Source organism: Crocuta crocuta, unplaced genomic scaffold (genome assembly GCF_008692635.1).
Source record: "Crocuta crocuta isolate KB4526 unplaced genomic scaffold, BGI_CrCroc_1.0 scaffold10, whole genome shotgun sequence".
NCBI classification, from domain to species: domain Eukaryota; kingdom Metazoa; phylum Chordata; class Mammalia; order Carnivora; family Hyaenidae; genus Crocuta; species Crocuta crocuta.
Genome location: NW_027527551.1, coordinates 1,705,707 through 1,728,858, shown reverse-complemented (window position 1 = coordinate 1,728,858; position 23,152 = coordinate 1,705,707). Strand labels below are relative to the sequence as shown.

Below are 23,152 nucleotides of genomic sequence, written 5' to 3'. Positions count from 1 at the left end.
TGTCAAAATGTAACTTTTACTGTTACAATAGGAATGGTATATTTTAATATATATATATATAAAGATTTAGACTATCACCCTCAGATAAAATATTGAAAAACCAAATGCTTGGCTTGCTTTTAAAATTAAGAACAGACAAAACTAATAAAACTATGCTAACAAATATGCTTTAGTTCCAATATTAGAACTGATCTGAGAGTTAAGAAATGAGAAGCAAGATTAACAGGAAAAAGGGGGAGGGAGTCTGATAAGAAGAAAAGACCCCAGGGGGAGGACCCAGGCAGGGAGACTTTAAAAGGAAAAGTGGGGCTCCTGGGTGGCTCAGTTGGTTAAGGGTCTGACTCTTGATTTGAGCTCAGGTCATTATCTCATGGTTTGTGAGTTCAAGCCCCACATCACAGTATGCACTGACAGTGTGGAGCCTGCTTGGGATTCTTTCTCTGTCTCTCCCGGGGTCGCTCTCTCTCTCTCTCTCAAAATAAACAAACATTGAAAAAAATAAATAAATAAAAGGTAAAAATAAAATGCCTATTAACCCTTGAGGGTCCGATGCCGGCTACCCCGTGGGAATGCGTTTCCCACATGCTGGGCCACATAGTTTTCATTCCAGTTGGATCAGGGACCTGATAGCAAATTTTCCCTATTTATAACGCCATTGACCTGTACACTGGGAAGTGATTAAAACAGTAAATTCTATGTTATATATATTTTAACATATACACACTCTCTTCAGACTGAGGAAGAAAGTTAGAAAACGAAGGCTCTGAGTACATTAAACAGATAGAGAGCACCCTCGGTGAGCAGAAAAGAAACCAAAAGGAGAAGCTGGGAGGCAGGTGACAGATCTGACCCTATCTGTTCTGAGTGAGAGGAAGGAAGTAGGGAAGCAGACAAGACATGGGGGACACAGTGGTGACAGAAGGGTTACCTTGCCAGGGTGGGCAGGATAAAGAACAGAGGCTGGAAACATGAAACACCAACCTCCCAGTTCTTATTTATCTTCAACTGGAAAGGGTTGGGGGAGGGGGGAGGGGGAGAGGGCGAAAACCAGAGGATCTCTCCTATGCACTCCTCACTACTCCTGCACATTCAACTGACTTCCTGTCAAGCTCTCTGAGACTCACTAACATTGCTTGATATGGCTTTTTTTCCCCATTCATCAAGTTTAGTGAGCACCTACTGTGTTCTAAGCACTGTATTATTAGGTTGTGGAAACATACCGCTATTAGTATTACTTATTTAGAAAAACTAAACTGACTTCAGTTCAGTAGAACTTCAATTTGGTAAGACTAAAATCCCAAACTGTGTATCAGCAGGGTATAGATTCCTCAATAATAAGGGTCTTCACCTTCCGAATGCAAGAAAATGTACGCTTGGAGATAATCCTTAAGGAGATATTCCTTTAAAAATAATTTTTTTTAAAGGTACTTGGCACAGGACTACGAAGGCTTAGTACATCAAGTCCTGGTTCCACCTCTTCCTGAATGACTGGGATTTTTCTTCAGACTCTATTTCAGTCTTTATAAGAATATTGGTCCTAACATACAAGGTTGTTGGAAGCAGTAAATCAGCTAATGTTAGTGAATACACTGTGTATATTACAAGTATCATAAACTGTTACCATATCTTAATCAACAAACATAACTATATCATGCACTTCAGAAAAGTAGCAAGTTGTGTATAAGGGCATTCTTCTCATGAAAGGATTTCACCAAAAGTTTATTTCCTGTATAAGCCTCTACCGTACTTAGAGGAATGTCAGGGCTCAGGTCCTCTTAGATCTCTAAGATGATTTTATCTTCCTAGTAGGGAAAAACTACCAGACTAAAGAAATAGTTAGCACATAATGAGAAATGGAGATTACTAGAATTACTGAAAATACAGGAACCAAATACATATAGGATGTAGGTGCAGCAGAGGCTACGATGGAAAACAAGGTGCTGTTAAGCATGCAAAGAGGCAACACTATTTTAAAATCGAGCACTGCAGATGATTACAATGCTTATCTACTCAGTGTTAAAAATATTAAGAATAAACACGCTTCCTGACTTTATCTACCTAGCAAACATATGGATTATCGAATAAAATTAATTCAACTATAACGTAACTTTTATTTTCTAAGTAATTATCATATTCTTGTAACTCCTATGGAAAAAACAGTCATACTCTAAAGGAGCTGTTCTATGTATAAAAATCATACAACAGTATTTCCCATAGATTCCGTTTTCAAGAAAAGTGTGTCTGGGCCAAATGTATAGCCTCAAGAATGAAAACAAAACTTTGTCTATTTGCCAAATAATGATGACCCATCATCCAAATCACTTGAAGGAATGTTTCCAGAATTTTAAAATTACTTACAATATCATAAATTTCTCGGTCATTCTCATCAGCTAGCGTCAACAGTGCTACCAATGGATAGCGAGATCTGGGCACTGTACCAAAGTCTTCAATTTTAGTGTCTCTTGGTAACTGGCAATATATTTCTTCTTTGCTGTCCTTTTTAATACTTTTTGAAGATGTAAAGGTAAATTGCCACTATAATCAAAAATACAGCAATACACCAACAGTAACAGTAACTTAGAAAAAAGTTTATTTTATCCATAAAAAGTCTGATGTCTAAAATGTTCATTTGTTAGTGGATATATGAGATAAAAGGATACAAATACTGTTCTTGATAAAGATATTCACTATACAGAGCATCTTCCAGTGCTTGGGGAGTACTTATTCGGAAGCAATAAAAGTGCTTCTGTAGAGCTCCATATAATTTTTGAACACTGCACCCCCAATAGCATGTAAGGAGGCTATCTTCAAGGCAATCTGTTGTCAAAGTTATGCCAGCTGTAGAAAACAAAGACAAAGAGAAGACAAAGACAAGAAAATTACCTAATGTAATTCCTAATACAATGGTACACAGTGAATAACAAAAGCTTCCTTTTGGATGCTGGCCAAGTTGGTGGCATAAAAGGAACTCATTAAAGGGCATGTGCCTGTAAATGAAGGAACTAGTCCCTGAACAAGTGACATAAAGACTTCCACGTCTACACAATTTTGAAGCACCATCAGTAAACTCTTTATTATTTACACACTTATGCTTAGAAATGATCAAGTTAATTTTGTGTGTGTGACTTAAAGACTTCTCTCACACACAGTTTAAGAACTGAAATATAGTTCACTATTGATAACCTACCACTCTAATAGCATATAAAATCCTAAATACAAGAAATAGTAGCACTGTCTCCAAAAGTGGATTATGCAACCTTCAGAGCAGAGCTGTCTCGAAAGTGGGCACATGTAACTCATGGGGTCCACAAGATGACCACTGAAGCAGGAACAAATATTAAAAAGAAATCAAGCCTTACTACTATTAATATACACACTGACAACATTAATATACATATACTCTATCACACAGTTAATGTCCCATGTAACATGCAAAATATCCTAGGGAAAGAGTGGGGATTCCAAAACATGAAGGGCTTTATAGCAATGTCCTCATTCATTTGTTTGCTTTCAGCATAAAAAAATATTATTATTTGAATAAACCTGATTAAGTGGACAAATAAATGATAAGCAGACCTACAAATTATATCATTTTACTTATTTATTAAACACTTCATAGGACTTACTGTGTGCCACCTGTATGATTTTTTCCCCTTGCTTATGGCAGTTGCAGCAATATCAAGTTCAAGGGCAGCAGTATCTAGTGTCTTCTACAGCTGTTAGTGGAAACTGCCGTATCTGGTGCTCGGTGGCAGTGGTGGACTTAACTAGATCAAAAGCACATGATTCAAGAGGGACCTGGGTGGCTTATTCGGTAAGCGTCCAACTTTGTCTCAGGTTAAGATCTCGCAGTTAGTGAGTTCAAGCCCCACACCGACAGCTCAGAATCTGGAGCCCGCTTCAGATTCTGTGTGCCTCTCTCTCTCTGCCCCTCCCCCACTCGCATTCTCTCTCTTTCTCCAAAATAAACAAACACTAAAAATTTTTTTTTTAAGTACATGGTTTAGGGCATTGTTCTTGGCTGAATAGCTTTGGTCTCTGATTCTGGCTCTCCAAACTTACTGGCAATTCTGGTAAGCTACCCTGTATCCTTTTATTGAGGTCATTTGTGTTGCTTGTTAATAGGAATTCTGATTAATACATTATGTATTTTTTATTTTATTTATAATTTTTAGATACATATTTATTTTTACTGTTTATTTTTTGGAGAGCACCAGCTGGGGAGGGGCAGAGAGAGGGTATAGAGGATCCAAAGCAGACTCTGCACTGACAGGCTGACAGCAGTGAGCCTGATGTGGGGCTGGAGCTCACAAACCACCAGGTAATAACCTGAGCCGAAGTCAGACTCTCAACTGACCAAGCCACCCAGGTGCCCCATTATGTATTTTTTGAAACATGATCAAGATTAAGTGTTGGAAGGATATACACAAACATAAGATTTTCTACAGGATACCAAAAATTGAGTTTTTCACTTTCCTTCTCAGTAATTAGTAGTATGTACATCGAGTCTCAGATTTAGAGTACGCATACTAGCAGCGACACAGGATAATTTCTAATCATAGTTAGGCAAAAATTTTAATTGGCAGGAACTTTGCATATGTAATTGCAACAGAATTTGATTTCAATGTTTTATATGATTCCAATCATCAGGTATTAATCAAAGAATGGGAAATTTGGGGCGCCTGGGTGGCTCGGTCGGTTAAGTGTCTGGCTCTTGATTTTGGCTCCAGTCATGGTCTCATGGTTATGAGATTGAACCCCGTGTTGGACTCTGCACTAAGTGCTGGAGCCTGCTTGGGATTCTCAATCTCTCTCTCTCTCTAAATAAATATATAAAATTTTACAAAAAAATGGAAAATTTAATTAGCTATTATTTTTCAATTATCTATTAAATAGCTGAAGAAAAACATTCCATCAATACACATTTAAATATATATTTATATATTAAATCTAATATGCATTATATTAATTTACATATTATAATAAAACATATCAATGTTAATATATACCATTTATATTATGTTACATAACAATGCTTGTATGTTTGAAGTTAATATATGTTAAAAATCATACATCCTTTTCTTTATGTCACAACAGAACCAGAGGACATGAAGTAAGGAAAGACGAAGTAGGTAAGAAAGGGAAAAATAGAAAAGGCATATAAAAGAAAGTGGAAAAAAAAAAGGAACCCAGAAAATGATTTAATATTCTTGGAAAAAATGTGAAAAATGTGAAAAGATGTATCTATACAGCACTAGTTTTTTCAAAATGCAGGAAGCCAACCAAATGCCCACTGATAGGGGATTAAATGAATAAAATGTGAAATGCTCTATGATGAAGTACTTTGTAGCTCCTAAAAAAGAACTGAAGCATAGCAAAATATCTGTATCTTCTACTGTGGGATGATCTTCAGAATCTATTGTTAAGAGAAAAAAGCAAGGTGCAGGAAAGCTTATAGCGTAGTACTATTTATCTCACAGGAGGGGCATCCATATCCACGTGTGTGTTTACACTAACAAAGAACCATGGAAGGATAAGCCCTAAAACTTATAAAACTACCCAGTTTATTTGCTGTGTAAAAAGAACCGGAGCTTCAGAGATTCAGAGCTGCATAAAAGACTTGTTAACACACCGCATATACTTGACTAAAAGGGGCAGAGTGTCAGAGACCACTGACAACCGGATACTAAGCAGACTTCAACAGAGTGTGTCTCTGAAATTAATATTATAAGTTCGTGAGAAAGAAGAATAGAATCTATAAATTCCACTCTCCACAATCTTTCCTAAACTTGCCCATAACACAGACTGAGAAGATAATGTATTGATTTACACTAACTGATGTCAGTTCAAATCCCCCCGGGGCAAAGCTGTTCTCCCTTTAGTTTTTCTCATTTGTTCTGCAGACAGTTCTCATTCTTACATTTTCTTAGTCTTCTAAGATTCAGTGCAAACACAATGCCATCTCAGATCAACAGCAACAGCAGACTTGGAACACAGCCTTAAAGCAGAAAACTCTGAATCTAAACCAACCGAAGCAGCATGGGGGAGACTTCTCTCAGCCTGCCCTAACCTGCCTAGCCGTAACAGGCAAAGAAAGCCCAGCATAAGAGACAGTCTTGCAAAAAAATTAAGCCATTAAAAAAAGGAGAAACAGGGGCGCCTGGGTGGCTCAGGCGGTTAAGCATCTAGCTTCGGCCCAGGTCATGATCTCATGGTTCACAACTTCAAGCCCCGCGTCAGGCTCTGTGCTGCCAGGTTAGAGCCTGGAACCTGCTTCAGCTTCTGTGTTTCCATCTCTCTCTGTCACTCCTCTGCTCATGCTCTGTCTCCCTCTCTCTCTCAAAAAAATAAATTAAAAAAAAAAAAAGAAACAATAGAACAGAAAAGCCACAAACTTTCTTGAAGAGAATCCCTGAGAAAGAAGAACTAATGTACAAGGTGATCATGCTGAGGGTAATAAATCTGGAGTGCTGGGAAATGAAAATCTTACATTGGAGAGAATAGAGGTTCACAAATTCCTCCCAAAATGCAATGTGTGTCATTTTGTCTACAGGGTAAATAAGCCAGAATACAAGGAAACTGTTACAAAGGAACAGGAGAATTTCTGGCCCAAATGAATTCAACTCAACTAACATATCCATAAAACCTTTTACACCGGGGACATGGAAACACTGTAAATCCAAACACAGTATCACCACAGTATCCAAACAAAAGAAATCCCAGCAACCCATCCATAGTAAAGAGAGCTAAATGACTATGATTAAAATGGATTTTCATTCACTTTCAAGTAAATCAGATCTCCAGGTAGTCCCCTTCCCTCCCCTACGTGCCCAGCACCTTGGGGACAGTGGTGAAAAAGGACCTGGGTTTGTTTGTTTTTTTAATGTTTATTTATTTTTGAGAGACAGAGAACACAAGCCAAGGAGGAACAGAGAGAGAGGAAGACAGAGAATCCAAAGCAGGCTCCACCCTGTCAGAGCAAACCCCAATGTGGGGCTCAAACCCATGCACCCTGAGATCACGGCCTGAGCCAAAGTCAGATGCTCAACCAACTGAGCCACCCAGGTGCCCCAAGGACCTGGATTTTTAAACTATCTACACATCAAATGAAATAACCTTGTAAAATGTCACAATTATTGCCGAGAATATTATTTTAATGTCCTGGTTAGACATCTTTAATGATATCCACTGTCTACAGTTTAAACAAATGAATTCTATTCTGTTGAATATAATTCCCTCCAAAATCCCTCTCCTTATTTCCCCATAAAAGACAGATAATCAGTGATGGGTACTGGTATTTTAAAAATTAAAATACTTCAAGAAGCATGCTATAAATCCACACATCAAAAATGTTTTTTGTGTACTTTGGTAATGCTATCGCTGGTTAGTGACTGACAGGTCTTCTATTCACTGGATATCTTTTCATTTGCTTCTAACATTTAGAGGGGGACTATTTCTGCCTACAAGGAAAACTAAAGGATTTCCTCAAACTTTCTAGCTCACAAGTGTGTTTGCTTGGTAACAATAAATCAGTTTTTACTTTTTCAGCGTTTCCAGGATTGTGGAACTGTGTGGTGGGAAGGACGGCTTTGTACTGGTAGTTTTTTGGGTCAGGAGTCTTGCTTAAGACCCAGATATGACACTGAAGCAGATCCAAGTGCCTGGTCACAGAGATCAGAGGTCACCAACCTACCACTGTTCTTATTTTCTTATTTTTATTAGTTTATGGTTTTTGAAAGAGAGAGAGAAAAAAAAGAGAGAGAGAGAGATAGAGAGCAGGGGAGGGCCAGAGAAGAAGAAAGAGAGTCCCAAGAAGGCTCCATAATGTCAGTGCAGAGCCCAACACAGGGCTTGATCCCACAGACTGTGAGAGCATGACCTGAGCCAAAACCAAGAGTCAGAGAGTTAACCAACTGAGCCACCCAGGTGTCCCTGAACTAACTACAACTGTTCTGTACCTTTTAATTAGGCATGTTTTCTAAACAGATTAATTTTCTCTGTCATATCTTTTTTTTTCTTTTTTGAGAGAGAGAAAGGGAAAGTGCACACGTGAGTTGGGCAGGAGCAGAGGGAAAGGGAGAACTCTTAAGTAGGCTCCAAGCCCAGCATGGAGCCTGATGTGGGGCTTGATCTCATGACTGTGAGATCACTATCTGAGGCAAAATCAAGAGTCAGATGCCTAACTGACTGTACTACCCAGACACCCCTTTTTAAATTTATGTATTTATTTATTTACCTGTGTCATACCTTAAACATGCTTTTCCCTAATGAAAAATGTCAGAACGAACCCCTTATCCACCGTGAGAGGGGAAAAAAAAGAGGTCCTTAGTTCTCTTTAATTCATAGGCTAATAGTATAAAATTTACAGCTAAGGCAGAATAAGAAACTTTGTACTTTTTCATTACAAATCAATATTTACTTAAGGTTGATAATCCCTATCGACTAAGTATGCTGCTTTTCAACAAGTGATTCTGGAAGTTATAGACAGGAAGATGGCTACACAGGAAGGGTCACAGAAGTTAAGGGAGCAGGGTGTCAAAAAGGAAGGATTGGTCAACTCTGTGAAACTCTGCAGAGATAGTGCTAACTCATGTCTACAAAGTGTCCACGGGATTTTCTGACTGCAGAAGGGCGAGGTAGGGGGGGACAGAAGTGGTCATCAGCGACCCTGGGGAAAGCCATTTCAGTAAAGGGATACAGACAAAACTCAGACTGCACTGATCTGTGGAAAGTGAAGCAGGCTAAGGGAAGAAGGCAAATGCCACTGGCTTTTGAGAAGCTTGGCTATGAAGGGAAAAGAAAGGGGACAGGATATACAACAGGGTAAAAAGCTGAGAAAGGCTGGGGTTATTTGTTTTTAAGATCCCAGAAATGTGAGCAAGTGTAAAAGGTGACAGGGTCTCAGCCTGGAAATCTTTGTAGAACTATGGAACTATACCCTGTATCTCAGCTGCTAAAAAAGCATTTCAAAATCCAGAAGTTCAAAACTGAATTCATTACCTTTCTTCCAGAACCTGCTGTTCCTCCTGTACTATTTACCCTGGTAATAGGATCTGTCTCTGGAGGGCCCCGCAAAGAACCCGAGTCTTCCCCCCACTCTTCTCTCTTACCTGTCCCACCCTGTGTTTTCTCTGTAACAAACTATCGATTGTTTCTCTAACGGATTATTCTGTTTCTATCTCAGTGCTTTGTTCATGCTTCTCCCTCTACCTAGAATTTCTCCCAACCTCATGAGATAAACACCTACTTATCTTTGAAGACTCTACTCAAAAAAAGAAAAAAAAAAAAAAAGAAAGGAAAGCAAAAGAAAAAAGAAAAATAAGACAGACTCAGCACATTCTTTATGAGGCTTTTCCTTATGCCTGCCTCCCCACCTCAGCAAACTTAACCGTTTCTTCTTTCCTCCCTCCTTCCCTTTCTCTTTCTCTTTCCTCCCTTCCTGTCTCTCTTTCCTTCCTCCCTCCCTCCCCCTTTCTTCCTCCCTCTTTCTTTCCTTTCTATTCTTTTTTTCTTTTCTTTTCCTCTATGTTTCACTCCAGTGGTTCCCAGATAGTCTAGCAGACAACTTACTTTTCCAAAAAGCACAGAAGCAAACATCATCTATTATTACCATCTCCCAAAATAACATTTTATACCAAAATAACTTATACCCAAAATACCACAATCTCAGATTAAAAAGTTATTCTTCAGAAAGTTAGCAACCTTACATTCACTGTGTTTCTACTATACCATCTGTACATTTCTCACTGCACTGAAGACCCATGAAAACAGCAGTGCAACAGACTTATCTTATTAACATCTGTGATACTTTATTCTCACACAAATGCCTCAGTTTGCTAGTTGGTAAGTTCCTGAGTAGCAAAGTTTGTGAATAATTAGTCTCTGTATCTGTAGTATTAGTATAGCTCCTAGAACAAAACAGGTGTTCAATAAATACTTATTAACTCCAAAGAAGAGAAAGCAATAAAGAAAAAAAAAATTAATGTGCTGAGAAAGGGGCATAGAAAGAAAGAAAAAAATCTCTGGAAAACAGTCACCAACTTGTAATTGAAGCTGAAGATGGATTAGTGATCTCTAAGCCAAAAGGATTCTTGACTTGTCTCATTTGCTTTTTGAAAACTCTTGTGTTGAACTGAGTCTCTTCCGAATTTCTCAAAATTACTGGAACATCCCAACCAAACCTGAAGAAAAATAAAAATAAAGTAATACATAATTCTAGCAAATGTTGAAACTTTGTTCTATGTGAAGTATATTGTGCTTTATTAGTTTTCCCTTTTAACATAAGCATCACAAAAGAGATTGTTATTCAATTTATATTACAGAATTAATCTAGAATTGAGGGATTAAAGGGCCCGTACATAATTGCAATGTATTCTTCAGCTGGCTGAACTGACATACTCTTGAAGACAAAGAGTTCTACTGTTAATATTACTGTTGATAACAAAGCAGTAGTCATTATAGATAAATTGTAACTAACAGCAAAAATGTAAGAATTATTGAACTTTTTACATGACACAAAAATCAAATTCATATTTAATATGCAGACTATTTGACACTATTAATGGGACAAGAGAACCTTTAAATACCAAATATAGCACTTCATTTATATAACATATTTCCTACTTTTAAATTTCATGTAAAAATGTGATAATGCATAGTAAAAGGATTAGAAGGAAAATGAAAGGGACTAAACTCAATCCCTCATAAAACTAGAAAGCAGCTAAGTTTATTCAATTAAAAAAAAATAAAATGACTACACACAAGCCAGAGGACTTTAGGTTAAGATGGCACCATTAAATACCTACTTTGATGTTCTCTCTTCTCTCCACTTAACAGTGATAGATAAAAGATAAACAGAGAAATCAGAGACCCCATTGAAATGAGAAAACAAACTGTGGTGTGTTTAAACAAAGGAATAGTCGTACTCAGCAATGAAAAGGAATAAATTATTGCTACAGCCACATGGATAAATCTCAAAAACAACATGCTGAGGCAAAGAAGCCTCACACAAAGAAGTACATGTTATATGATTCCGTAGTGTAAAATTGTAGAGCGGGCAAAACAAATTGATGGTAGGAAAAAAACAAAAAAACAGGGCAATGGATGTTTGTGGGGGTGGGCGAGGGGGAGTTGGGGGAAGGGAGGAGTGTGGACTGACCAGGAAAGGACATAAGGAAACTTTCTCTGGTGATGGCAATGTTGTATATCTTGGTAGTGGTTTGAGTTGTATAGATGATGTGTTTTAGAACACTGAAGATTTATACATTTCACTGTGTGTAAATCTACTTCAAAAGAAAAAAAGGAACTACCAACAAAAACAAATGGTGAGCTCTAGCTAATAATACGCAATGCTTTAGTATTTACGGAAAGAGTAACAACTTACTTTGAAGCGATCAAAAGTAAGATTACAAATAATAATAAAGGCTCGATAGCAAAATGTTGATTGTAGAACCTAAGTGACGGGCATATGTATGTTCATTGTATAATTTTTTCAAGTTTTCTGTATGTTTGAAAATTTTAATAATAAAATGTTGGGAAAAAGAGACTTAGTTGGGTTCAAGAACAAATCTTTATGACTCTGAAAAGGGAAAGAAATATAAAGTGATGAGTAAGGAGGATGCCATAGTTTGATGGGTCCTGAATCTCTGCAGCAGGCAGGCCAGTAAGCCTTCACATTGTTAAGAACCTTATAGGCTGTCCACTCAAGGCCAGAGCCAAGGCCAGGTTCATAACTTGAATCTAGAAGCTGGTAGACCAATATCAATATCAATGTGTCATCATATGACCTGGTCGCTGACTAGGGGCATCTGGTTGAAGGCACTGTAAAAGGTTAAATAGCAAGGGTGATGACAAGGGGGGGTGGGGAGGGGATTCTACTAAAATTTAGGTCACAAAACAAATTTTTTTTTTTCTAGGAGAGAGCGAGAGAGACAGCGTGAGCAGGGGAGGGGCAGAGAGAGAGGGAGTCACAGACTGAAACAGGCTCCAGGCTCTGAGCTGGCAGTCAGCACAGAGCCCGACGCGGGGCTCGAACCCACGAACCGCAAGATCATGACCTAAGCGAAAGTCGGACGCTTAACCGACTAAGCCACCCAGGCGCCCCAAGTCACAAAACAAAATTTTAAAACACACGAATAAATCTAATGCCAAGGGAAAAACAATAAAAGTAACACATGGAACAAAGTTACATTCTAGATGAATTTCATTTTATAGAACAGTTAGATAAGGCTCCTCTGGTCCTGCCTAAAAAAGCTGAAAAGCAAGCCTCTAAGAGATCAAACTGTAAGTTAACTGTGTCCCAAAACATAACTCAAGAGTATTTATATAAATAGAAAAGAATCCAACACCTATAAAGTAAAATTCACAGTGTTTAGCATCCAATAAAAAAATTAACAGCCGTGCAAAGATGAAAATATGACTCATAATGAGAGAAACTAATGAAAAGACCCCAGAAATGATATGAATACTAGAATTAGTAGACAAGAACATCAAAATAATTGTTATAACAATATTCCATATTTTCAAAAAAGTAAGTAAAGATTGGGAACATGGAAGATATTTAAAAAGACCCAAATCCATTTCTGAAGAGGAAAAATACAACATTTGAGATGAAAAAGACTTCGGACGGGCTTAATAGCTGACTGAACATTACAGAACAAAAGATTAGTATATTTGAAGATGTAGCAACAGAAAGGATCCAATATGAGACATAGAAAGGAGGAAAAAGAGGTTGGACAACCCCCTCCCCTGTAACCCCCAAACATTAGCGAGGTGAAGGGCAAATTCATGCAGTGTGCAGAGAAGAGGCAGAGACAAAGAAGAAAACTATAGATGCATATCACTCAGGAACATAGATGCAGAATTTCCTAACAAGATGCTAACAAATGAAATCCAACAATATATTAAAAGGCTAATATATCATGATCTAGGGATGCCTTAATATCACATTAAAAATTTAATGTAATTCTCACATTAACAGACAAAATAAGAAAACCCATAGGATTATTTCAAAACGTGCAGAAAAAGTACTTGCTAAAATCCAAAGTCTACTCCTGATAAAAACTGTCAGCAAACCAGGAATGTAAAGGAACTTAACCCGATAAAAGGCAGCCATAAATATCAGAGCTAACATTGTACTTAATGAAAAACTGCTTTCCTCCGAAAATCAAGAACAAGACACTTAATAGCCATGTGTCCTTAAGCAATCATTCAACTCTGTGTAACTGTCTTCCCTTCTGGAAACGTTTATAACAGGGCTTGGCATGTTAAGCAATGATAATGTTGAGGATGGAGTAGATGTCGGGGTTGGCAGGAGACCAAGAGGGAAACAACAAATCCAGTAATTTCTCCTTTTTGAACCTCAGAATTAGTTACCCCATAGCCTCTGTGTCCACTCCGCTGCCCAACATTGGCCCAGTGCCTTTTAGCTGAGATCAGGAGTTGGACACGTAACCAACTGAGCCACCCAGGCTCTCCTGGCCTGGAGCCTTTCAGAGGTTAAGTCAGGAATGTGAAATGGTAGGACCCAAAATAAAACCTTCCTATGGCAGCCATAAGATAATACCTTCCTCTTCTTTGTGTCATCCCTTGGAGTGAAAAAAAAAGCAAAGGAAGAAAACACATTCTATACTCCTCATTATATTCCCTGACCCCTTCATCATTTTTACTCTCCCTACAGTCCCTACCTTTTTTTTTTTCTTTACCCACACTGCCTAGCTCCTTATACCCATACTACCAGCAGTAAAGACTAGAATCTAGAGCTCACTGTGTTCAGTGCTACTGTAGCTTCAAGCGTTACACTTCAGGTACTTTATCATGCTGTACCTAAAAATTTCAATTAAAAAATCTTAGAGGTATAAGGTCCAGAAACCCAAAAAAGCAGGGATTTGGAGAAATATCTGGAAGCAATCTATTGTGAGCATGGAATTCCTTTGCAATATGCTTTAACTTAGTCCATGATATATCTGGTTTTAATATAAAAATATTATTTCTCCAAATCTTTACATAAAATCAATGTTGTAGGAAGATACACTATATCTGTTCTGTGGCTCTGTAAACACCCCAGAATGGAACAAATAATCTGAGATGTAAACTGTTATTTCTTTTTAAACATGCTTATCCAAGGCTGCTTGGCCCAGCACCATACTATTTAAAGAAATTCATCTCCCTTGATTTTTTTATTTCTCTGCCTCATGCTTAATCTTGGGTCTGCATTTTCTAATACCCTAAAGTCCTTGATTTGACTCATATACATCTTTTAAAATTGGTATTATGAATGGTGCTAAACCCTGGACCTTTTTATCTTATATAACCTTTTTTGCCGTGAAGGATATCATATACAAAGTACACAAAACATAGTTCAATGAATTAGAAAGGAATTGGTACTCAGGTTAAAAACCCAAACAACAAGGGCACCTGGGTAACTCGGTCAGTTGAGTGTCTGACTCGATGTTGGCTCAGGTCATGATCTCACAGTTCATAGCATAAAGCCGCATGTAGGGCTTTGCACTAACAGTGGGGAGCCTGTTTGGGATTCTCTGTTTTCCTCTCTCTTTGTCCCTCCCCCACTCATGCTCTCTCTCTCTCTCAAAATAAATAAACATTAAAAAAAAGAACCCAAACAATATCCTCAGAAAGTCTCTTGTGTATCCTCCCAAGCACTACTCCCTCCTTCTCCACTATCTTGACTTCAATTATTTTAATTTAGAATACTTGTTTTTGAGTTGTTACGTAAGTGGAAGTGTGCTGTGTATACTATTTTTTTTTTTACTATTTTACAACAATATTGTTGAAGATTCGCCCACGTAGCAATTTTTGTGGCTGTATAGTCTTCTACTGCATAATAAATGTGCTATAACTTGGTTACTCATTCTACTCTTAATGGACATTTAAGTTGTCCTCACATATTGGCCATTATGAATAATGCCTATGGGAACATTTTCATATAAGGTGCTCAGTCCACATACACGCATTTCTATTAGGTCTACACCTGCTGGGAATTGTATTTCTCAGCCTCTCTGTGTTTCTTCAACTTCAATGGATAATGCTACCAACTGCTTTATGTGGTAGTATCAATTTACACTCCCACCAGCAGTGAATGAGTGCTCCCCTTGCTCCAAATCCTTGCCAAAACATCATGAGCCATCCTGGTAGGTGTGTGGTGGCATTGCTATATGGTTTTAATTTCTACTTCTCAGATGACTGATTTTTCTTATTTATAGAAATTCTTTATATGTCCTGAATATGTGCCCTTTGTTGGATATATCTTCACCCCATCTAATTCTTGCCTTTTCTCATTCATACTGGGTCTCTTTTGATGAACAGAGTTCTTAATTTTAACACAATTATTAACCTTTTCCTTTAAGGTTAATGCTTTTGCTCTTTGGCTTTTCATTACTGTCTTATCTGAATTATGTCCTAACACTGCTACATTTCTGAATTTCGATCTCGGACATTTTTGTATTCCTGTCCTCTTAACGGATTTAGCGAACCATGACGAGAGCAGCTAAGGCTGAAGCAAGACTGTGTGTCCATTTTGACTTCACCAGTCCTGTTCCCCCAATATTCTTATGCTTTGGGGGAAACAAGCCTTGGGAGGGGGGAGGGTAGAATTCACTGGGTAATAGAGTGACGTCACAGACTGACCACACCTCTTTGTCCTAAGCATTATGTTTAATGTAGTCTGAGATCATGAAAGCTGTTTTTGGGCAGCTGACACACTAATGACTCATATTGAACTTTCAGCCTAGTAGACCTTTTCACATACTTGACCCAGTGTGAACTCGCTAATTTTTGCACAAAAATCCATAACGTTCACAGTTTTAATCTGTTGATGTGACCAATATTTCTATATTTAACATATTACTCAAAAGCTGATATGCAGAGATGACCTGGAAGAAGGTTAAAAATTGGAGAACTGGTCAAACAGTAATCTATAATTGCTGCTGACCAACAGTTCTGTAAAATACTGATAAATAGACCCACTGATGTGTCTCCGGCCATGATCCCAACACCTGGGCTTTTCCACATTTTTAATCAAAAACTAGAATAAAGACACTGATGCCCTGTGTATCAGATCATGGCTGATGTGACACTACAAGGAATAATAAAATAGAAAACTGACCAATTTTCTTTCCAATCAAATTTCATCTTTATCTTTTTCCACTCAGTCATTTTGGCAACGGTTAGTAATGGAATACCAACTCAATAAATGTTTCTAAACATTACTTTCTTTTATATAAACCTAGTCCCCTTTTTTTTTTCCATACGGAGAATTTCTCATGCTCTTTCCTTTACTGTTACAATTTTATACTTATTCTTCCTGGATTTTTCTATACTTCTGGTTTCTCCCATTTCTAAATTGTTTGTTGCACTTGTTCATACTGTTTAAACTTCCAGCACAGCAATGATGTGTGGACTTCCAATTCTGACCACATTTTTCAGACTGCCAGTATAATGTCTTACCCGGCACATACTTCCAAAGCTTCTCACCAGAGGTTGAAATGGTAGACTGGACCTCCTTTCCTCGTGTCCAGAGCCTTATGGAGCCTCTTGTAAATAAAGCTAAAATTTTAGGCTCTGTTGTAAACAGTTTTGATTACCCCTTCAGCCTTGAGTTTTCAGGCCAATCAGAAAACTGACAGGCAGCTGTTAACTTGGGGGGGCCTTCTCTCCGGGTCTCACACAGCTAGATGGATGCCAACACTGGGTCAGGATGTACAGACCATTCGTGGGGAAGCCCTTACTGGGGGAGGAAGGTTGTCTCTGAGGGAACCACTGTGCTAATGATAAGACTTTGGGAAAGTGACACAATCTCTGAAATTCTGAGTTTTGTAAAATGAAGGATTAGAATAAGTGATCTTAAGGCCCTATGAAGGTTTCAAATGTCATTTCTAAATATCTTTTTTTGTTAACTGTTTTTGAGAGTGTGCCCGTGGGGGAGGGGCAGAGAGAGAGGAAGACAGAAGATCCCAAGCAGGCTCCATGCTGACAGCCGCAAGCCGGATGTAGGGCTCAAACTCACCAACCATGAAATCATGACCTGAGCCAAAGTCTGGCACTCAACCGACTGAGCTACCCAGGCACCCTTGAAATGCCATTTCTAACAGTGTTGTGTTCTCCCTTAGATGGTTCCAAGAAAATTCTTGCCAATGCAAGTGTATTTGGCACCCTAGGCAAATACAAACTAAAGTCATAGCCTTTTCCTAAGAAGGAATGTGTGCCTCATCACCAACCTTATCACACACACACAACCTAGTGCATTTGACAAGTGGGATGAGAAATGGTCAATGTCGGTGTTATCAGGAACTGGAAGCCACATCTGTTATTTAAACATAAAGAACTTAATAACGGGGCGCCTGGGTGGTTCAGTGGGTTAAGCGTCCGACTTCGGCTCGGGTCATGATCTCCGGTTTGTGGGTTCGAGCCCTGCGTTGGGCTCTGTGCTGACAGCCAGCTCAGAGCCTGGAGGCTGCTTCAGATTCTATGTCTCCCTCTCTCTCTCTCTGACCCTCCCCTGCTCACGCTGCCTCTCTCTCTCTCAGAAATAAATAAAACATTAAAAAATTTTTAAAAAAGAATTAATACCAATATAAAGAATGGTTAATCAAGTACTGAAGACTGAAAACGCAAGAGGGGGACACTGAGGTATCTTAGCAAGAAGCAGTTATCCCTCCTTGGACTGGGGAAACAAAGACAAGAGTGGGGATTACTGCCGTTTGGAAGCTTGGATAAGGGCTCCCCCAGAGCTGGCGTGGAGACTTCTGTGGTAGGTGTGCTGGCCAGCCGGTGCTGATATCCGTAAAGGTGTGCGATAAGACTAGTTCTAGGTATGAGGAAAAATTGCAAACTGTAAATAAACTGCCGCTACTCAGGCCAGCTGCCACCGCCAGGGTGAAGGCCAGTGCTGCAGGAACGCAGACCAGGAAAGGGAAGCAAACTGTTAAGAGGAAGTCCTTTTCTTTCTCTTCTAGCCTTCCAGTTTCTTTGTAGCATCACCTATTGGGAGACCCTAACAGGGGGCAAACTAGCACAAGAGAAATGCGGTTTGCCAAGTCCCGGCCCCAGTATCACTAAGCAGAGCACAGAAGAGCATGTTTGCAGCTGAGAGATGACCACCTCTGAGGAAGATCTGGAGGCTGATTTACGATTATGTCCTTGCAGAAACACTGAAGGACACAGGGTCCTTCCTCAGGAGGACCTGATCTCCTCTTTAATCAGAGGCTCCAGGTCTACGGACTGGATTATATCTATCAACTGGGTGTAAGGTGGTAACTGCACTGTTGTGACTCAAGTCAGGCTTCCCGCTCCAGACACGAAGCCTTTCCTATGTAGTTCATGTAGCATTGAGTAGGCTGCCCATCTATTTTATTCCTAGAGACACTGTAATCCACTAGTCACTGCCAAAGACCTTTGTGGGCCCAAACATTCTCTGCTTTGTCCTCTGCTGCCCATTATGGGACACAAGTCAACCCTGACTACTGTGAGATACCGCTGGACCTCACGTCAGGAGCTCCCACCATCATAAACAGCCTACAGGGAACAGAGATTGTCAAGGATAGAAGTCTCCTCTCGGAAATTTGTTTCTCTGTGCTTTCATGAAAAGTATGTCTTCTGTGCACTCTTGAAGGATGCAGTAGGTGGGTGGGTGTGCAAGTTGCACACACTAAATCCAGTCCAATATTCCTATTGTCCTAGGCCTTCAGATTTCAGATTCTTTCCTCATTATGCCAGTAAAGTTCTAGCCATCTTAACCTTATTAAATATAGGCCACCACTGAGTCCAAGTTTCAGTAAACCAAATCTGAGTTAATGCTTTAGATTCAGAATTTCTTGAGAACACAGCCAAATCAATAAATTTTATCTGATTTAGTGTTACAGTCTCTCCTCCCTGGCCTAACCTATTTACAATCCATTCTCACACATACTCCTCCTTCCCAATGATACAAATTAGCAAAACTGTGCAATTCTTTTAGAGGGTAGGCTATATTTTAGAGGGTAGGTTATATTTTGTCCCTGTCCTTAGGCCTCATAGCAATAGAGTACAGAGATAGGTCTTGAGTATAGACATCCTTTGTAAAGCAATTACCCTAGGCAAGGTTATTACAGGACCTTCAAGCAAGGGAAGGCCAGTTTTCTCACACACAGAAAGCAGGCTACTTCCAACAACAAGGGAGAGTCCGAATGACTGGGGTTTCAAGATTTATCCAAGTCAATTGAGACGTCCCTAGTCTAAGTCTAAAGGCTCTACTTCTTTCCACACAGTGTCCTAAGTGAGACATCAACAAGTCTGTGTAATTCTATTACCAGCACAATTAAAACTGTGTTCAGTGTTTAGTTCCATGGCTACATAAAATAAAGGGCTTTAGAACCACAGAACCTCCAATTCTCTAAGACTCGACCTGGGTGTTTTAAGATCTTAGCTGGTCATTTTCTTTCGCTAAGGGCTCCAGTGATCTCAGAAGCAACCACCCCACCAATCCTCAGTACTTGTAGTCAAAAAGTGCTTTAGCCACCCGATCCCTCAAAGCACTTAATTTCAGAAATCATTTTATCACAATCAACCAGAGATAGTCATTTAATGAACTGTGATGCCAATACATGCCATGAATTACTAGGATCTTTTATCTCATTGACAAAGAGCTAAAGGTATGACCAACGCCATCTCTGAAGCCCGTCTTTGAGAGTTTCTCCCCCAGGATCCCAATCTTGGTAACAATTTCTTTATTAATATCTTTTGTAAGTCCAATCAGGAGACCACAAGCACACCAGTTATTTTAACAGAGAGAATTGTTTTTAAGCTTACTTATTTATTTTGAGAGAGCAAGAAAGAGAGAGAATCTCAAGAAGCAGAGCCCAACACAAGGCTCAAACCTGAAAACTGTGAGATCATGACCTGAGCCAAAATAAAGACTCAGATGCTTAACTGACTGAGCCATCCCAGGCACCCCTGACAGAGAGAATTTAATATGAAGAATTGTTAGCCAAATGTTAAAGAACTGAAAAAGCACAAAGGGGACAGTGGCTATCATAGAAGTAGTACCAGTAGGAAGAAGCTATCACTTTTAGAACAGCAAGAGAGGAAAGAGAATTACTACAGCTTAGAAATTTGGAGAAGGACCCCCATGGAGCTGGGGCTCAGATCTCAGGAAAGGTATTGATATCTTTGAAGGGCTGTGATAGGCGGTTCTAAAAGAGTGCAAAACTACAAACTGAGAACACAGGGGCCAACTGCTAATGGCAGAGTGGGGCACTATCACTGTGCTGAGACAGACAAGAACGAGACTCACAGGAAACAGCAAGCCCTTGTGTCCGCTAGCCTTCCATTCTCCCTCCCCTGCCGGCAAAGCCTGCTAGGCAGCCAGCTAGCAAAGAAGAAATGTGGTTTAGAGGTTCTGCCCCAGATTCACATAACAGAATATAAAGAGGTGCAACAAAGCTGAGGGACAACAGCCTCATGATCTGTAGTCAAGAGGAAGCAGGGAGCAGCTGCAGCATCAGGGTCCCTCGTTATTTGAAACTGTTAAAAGATGTATGGCATTTTGGTCCCCTTTCTGCACAGTGCCTGGCACCTAGCAAGAGCCTAATAAATGTGAGCTACTGGAGCTCACAGAAGCCACCACCGAGTTAAAGAGAAACACCATACTTCCAGTGGCATGATTTTTTGCCATTGCTACTGGGATTCCAAAACTCAGATGTTCCTGTTCTTTCTCCACTCCCACACAGTGCAGGCAGACAAGGAGAACAGTAGAAAGAAGCAGTGAGAAAGAAAATCAGAGCAGTATTGAGATAACAGCCATTACCGTGAAGACACAAGACCAACAGGGATTATATCTGGGGAGGTTAAAAAAAATGACACGGGAAGGGTGCCTGGGTGGCTCAGTCAGTTGAGCATCCGACTCTTGGTTTCGGCTCAGGTCATGATCTCACAGCTTTGTGGGCTTGAGCCCCACATCAGGCTCTGTGCTGGCAGTGCAGAGCCCACTTGGGATTCTCTCTCTCTCTCTCTCTCTTTTTCTCTCCGCCCTTCCCCTACTTACACTGTCTCTGTCTCTCTCAAAAATAAATAAATAAACTTTAAAAAGAAATAACATGGGTGAAAAGCACAGTAGTTTAATGGGTTTACCTTCTATCTGGGGTACTAATAGGAAGCTGATTTTACGAGATCTAAATGGTTTTCTTTGTTTCTGCTCAATGAATCTGTTGCCTTGGCTTAGGCTGGCAAATAAACACTAGTAAAAAGTTGATCTACATGGGCAAAGCTAACCAAAGTACAGGGAACCGAGGCTCAAGATAATTGGTTAGGTCCAAATCAGAATGAAAGTGACTGGCACTTACATGGTCTTGTGGCCTCAGCAATGCATAGCCCAGACTTCCAAAAATTCTACAATTACCTGATCTTCTACCCTTCTGAAGTCATACCTCAGTGGAGTGGTTAGGCAATCATTAATCTTTCAAATCTTAAACTAAGCAGAGCCAGAATTTGAATCTAGGCCTGTCTGACTCTAAAGTCTGTCTCTTAACCACTATAAACATGAGGCTCCTGATTACCCTTACCCACAGATACCACTATCATTAGCAACATGGTCCTCACTCATTTTCCTCTTCCCAATACTATAAATAGATATCTAAGATATCTAACTCATTGGCCTACTGAAAATTAAAATTTAAGGATATAATACAATGATCCACTAGTTACCTATTTTCCTTCATGGAAGAAAATTACATTTCTTTAAAGGAATAATACTAACATTATAGTCATTAAGAAATCCTGTGTAAAGACTGCTTTTCTCACTTGGGCAACCAAGTTGTAATTCCAATTACAAACTTTCTTGAACAATAAATAGCAATAAAATTTGATGGGCCAAGAATAACAAATTGTGTAAGACTTGTCTTAATCTTCTACTACCCAGAAACGAGGAATGTTGTGCTCTAATGCTTCCAGAGTGGGGAGCGGTATGGAAATGTTAAAACTGCGCTTAGTTTCCAAAGATGGCATATAGTTTCAGAAACTAAAAAGGGCTTGTCTCCAGGGTACCTGGGTGGCTCAGTTGACTAAGCATCTGACTTCAGCTCAGGTCACGATCTCACAGTTTGTGGGTCTGAGCCCCACATCAGGCTCTGTGCTGACAGCTCAGAGCCTGGAGCCTGCTTCAGATTCTGTGTCTCCCTCCCTCTCTCTGCCCCTCCCCTGCTGGTTCTCTGTCTCTGTTTCTCAAAAATAAATAAACGTTAAAAAAAGGAGGGGGGGGGGCTTTTTTCCTGTCTGTAAAGTAATCCCATATATGTGTTCACAGAGTATTTTAAAATTCATGTTACACAGGCTGAGCTAGTCACTAACACATTTCCTTTGCCCCTCTGCTCATGCTGTATCCCTGAAATGCCTTCTATACTCTACCACATACATGGTAAATAAACTCCATTTATTTCTCAAAATACTTACTCTTCAAAATCCAGCCCATGTTTCTCTCCTCAGTGGATGAATTAGTAAGATGGTTTCAACTAGCTGTATTTATAAGGCTTCTCTAAACGTGATACAAATGGCATCTCCTCAAGAGAGAAATTTTAGAATCTCTGAGCTCGAAGAACGGCTCCGGGATTATCTAACAGTCTATTCTCCTTGTCTCCAATGGGTAAACTGTCCCCACCTGTTAATGTAATTTACCTCAAAGGTCTTTTCCATCTCTAAAAGTGTGACTTCAGAACTCTTTCGACTAAATATTACTTCGAAAGGCGTGGAATTTATCTAGAAACCATTAAATTCGCAAACGATGTTTGTAACAGAGTTCGGTTATAAATTACGCCGAAAGATCTGAGGCCAAGTGCTCAGTTCTGGTCAGAACAACAATCAACTGTGTTTACTGTCCACGTCTGTGCACTGTAGCGCAGGTGACTGATTCACTCTGGGCACACAGTAGGCCCCGATCCGGGACAGAGGCCTGCTGGACAAGCACTCTATCCCAACACCAGGACCAGGCCCTCCCCGATTGCTTTATCTCCTAGAAACAAAGCTGGGTAAAATATCTCAATCCGGCACCACCCCCAGATGCCAGCAGCGACAGCGACGGCACAGTGATGCAGGGCAGTGATGCAGGTGCGCTCCGCACCTAGTTTTTCTCCAGGAGCCAGGAGGAGTTCTCGGCACCAGCTCGTCC

The 23,152-nt window shown here is 39.7% G+C and overlaps 1 protein-coding gene across 1 annotated transcript in view; it reads right to left on the bottom strand.

Moving 5' to 3' along the window:
• CGRRF1 (cell growth regulator with ring finger domain 1) overlaps positions 1-23,152 on the bottom strand; it is a 29,800-nt gene that overhangs the window by 6,355 nt on the left and 293 nt on the right. The window contains exons 2-4 of the mRNA XM_077769242.1: positions 10,042-10,181; positions 2,661-2,838; positions 2,359-2,506 (exon numbers count right to left, since the gene is read on the bottom strand). Of these exons, the coding sequence (XP_077625368.1) occupies positions 2,359-2,506; positions 2,661-2,838; positions 10,042-10,181 (466 nt within the window). The remainder of the gene's footprint in view (positions 1-2,358; positions 2,507-2,660; positions 2,839-10,041; positions 10,182-23,152) is intronic.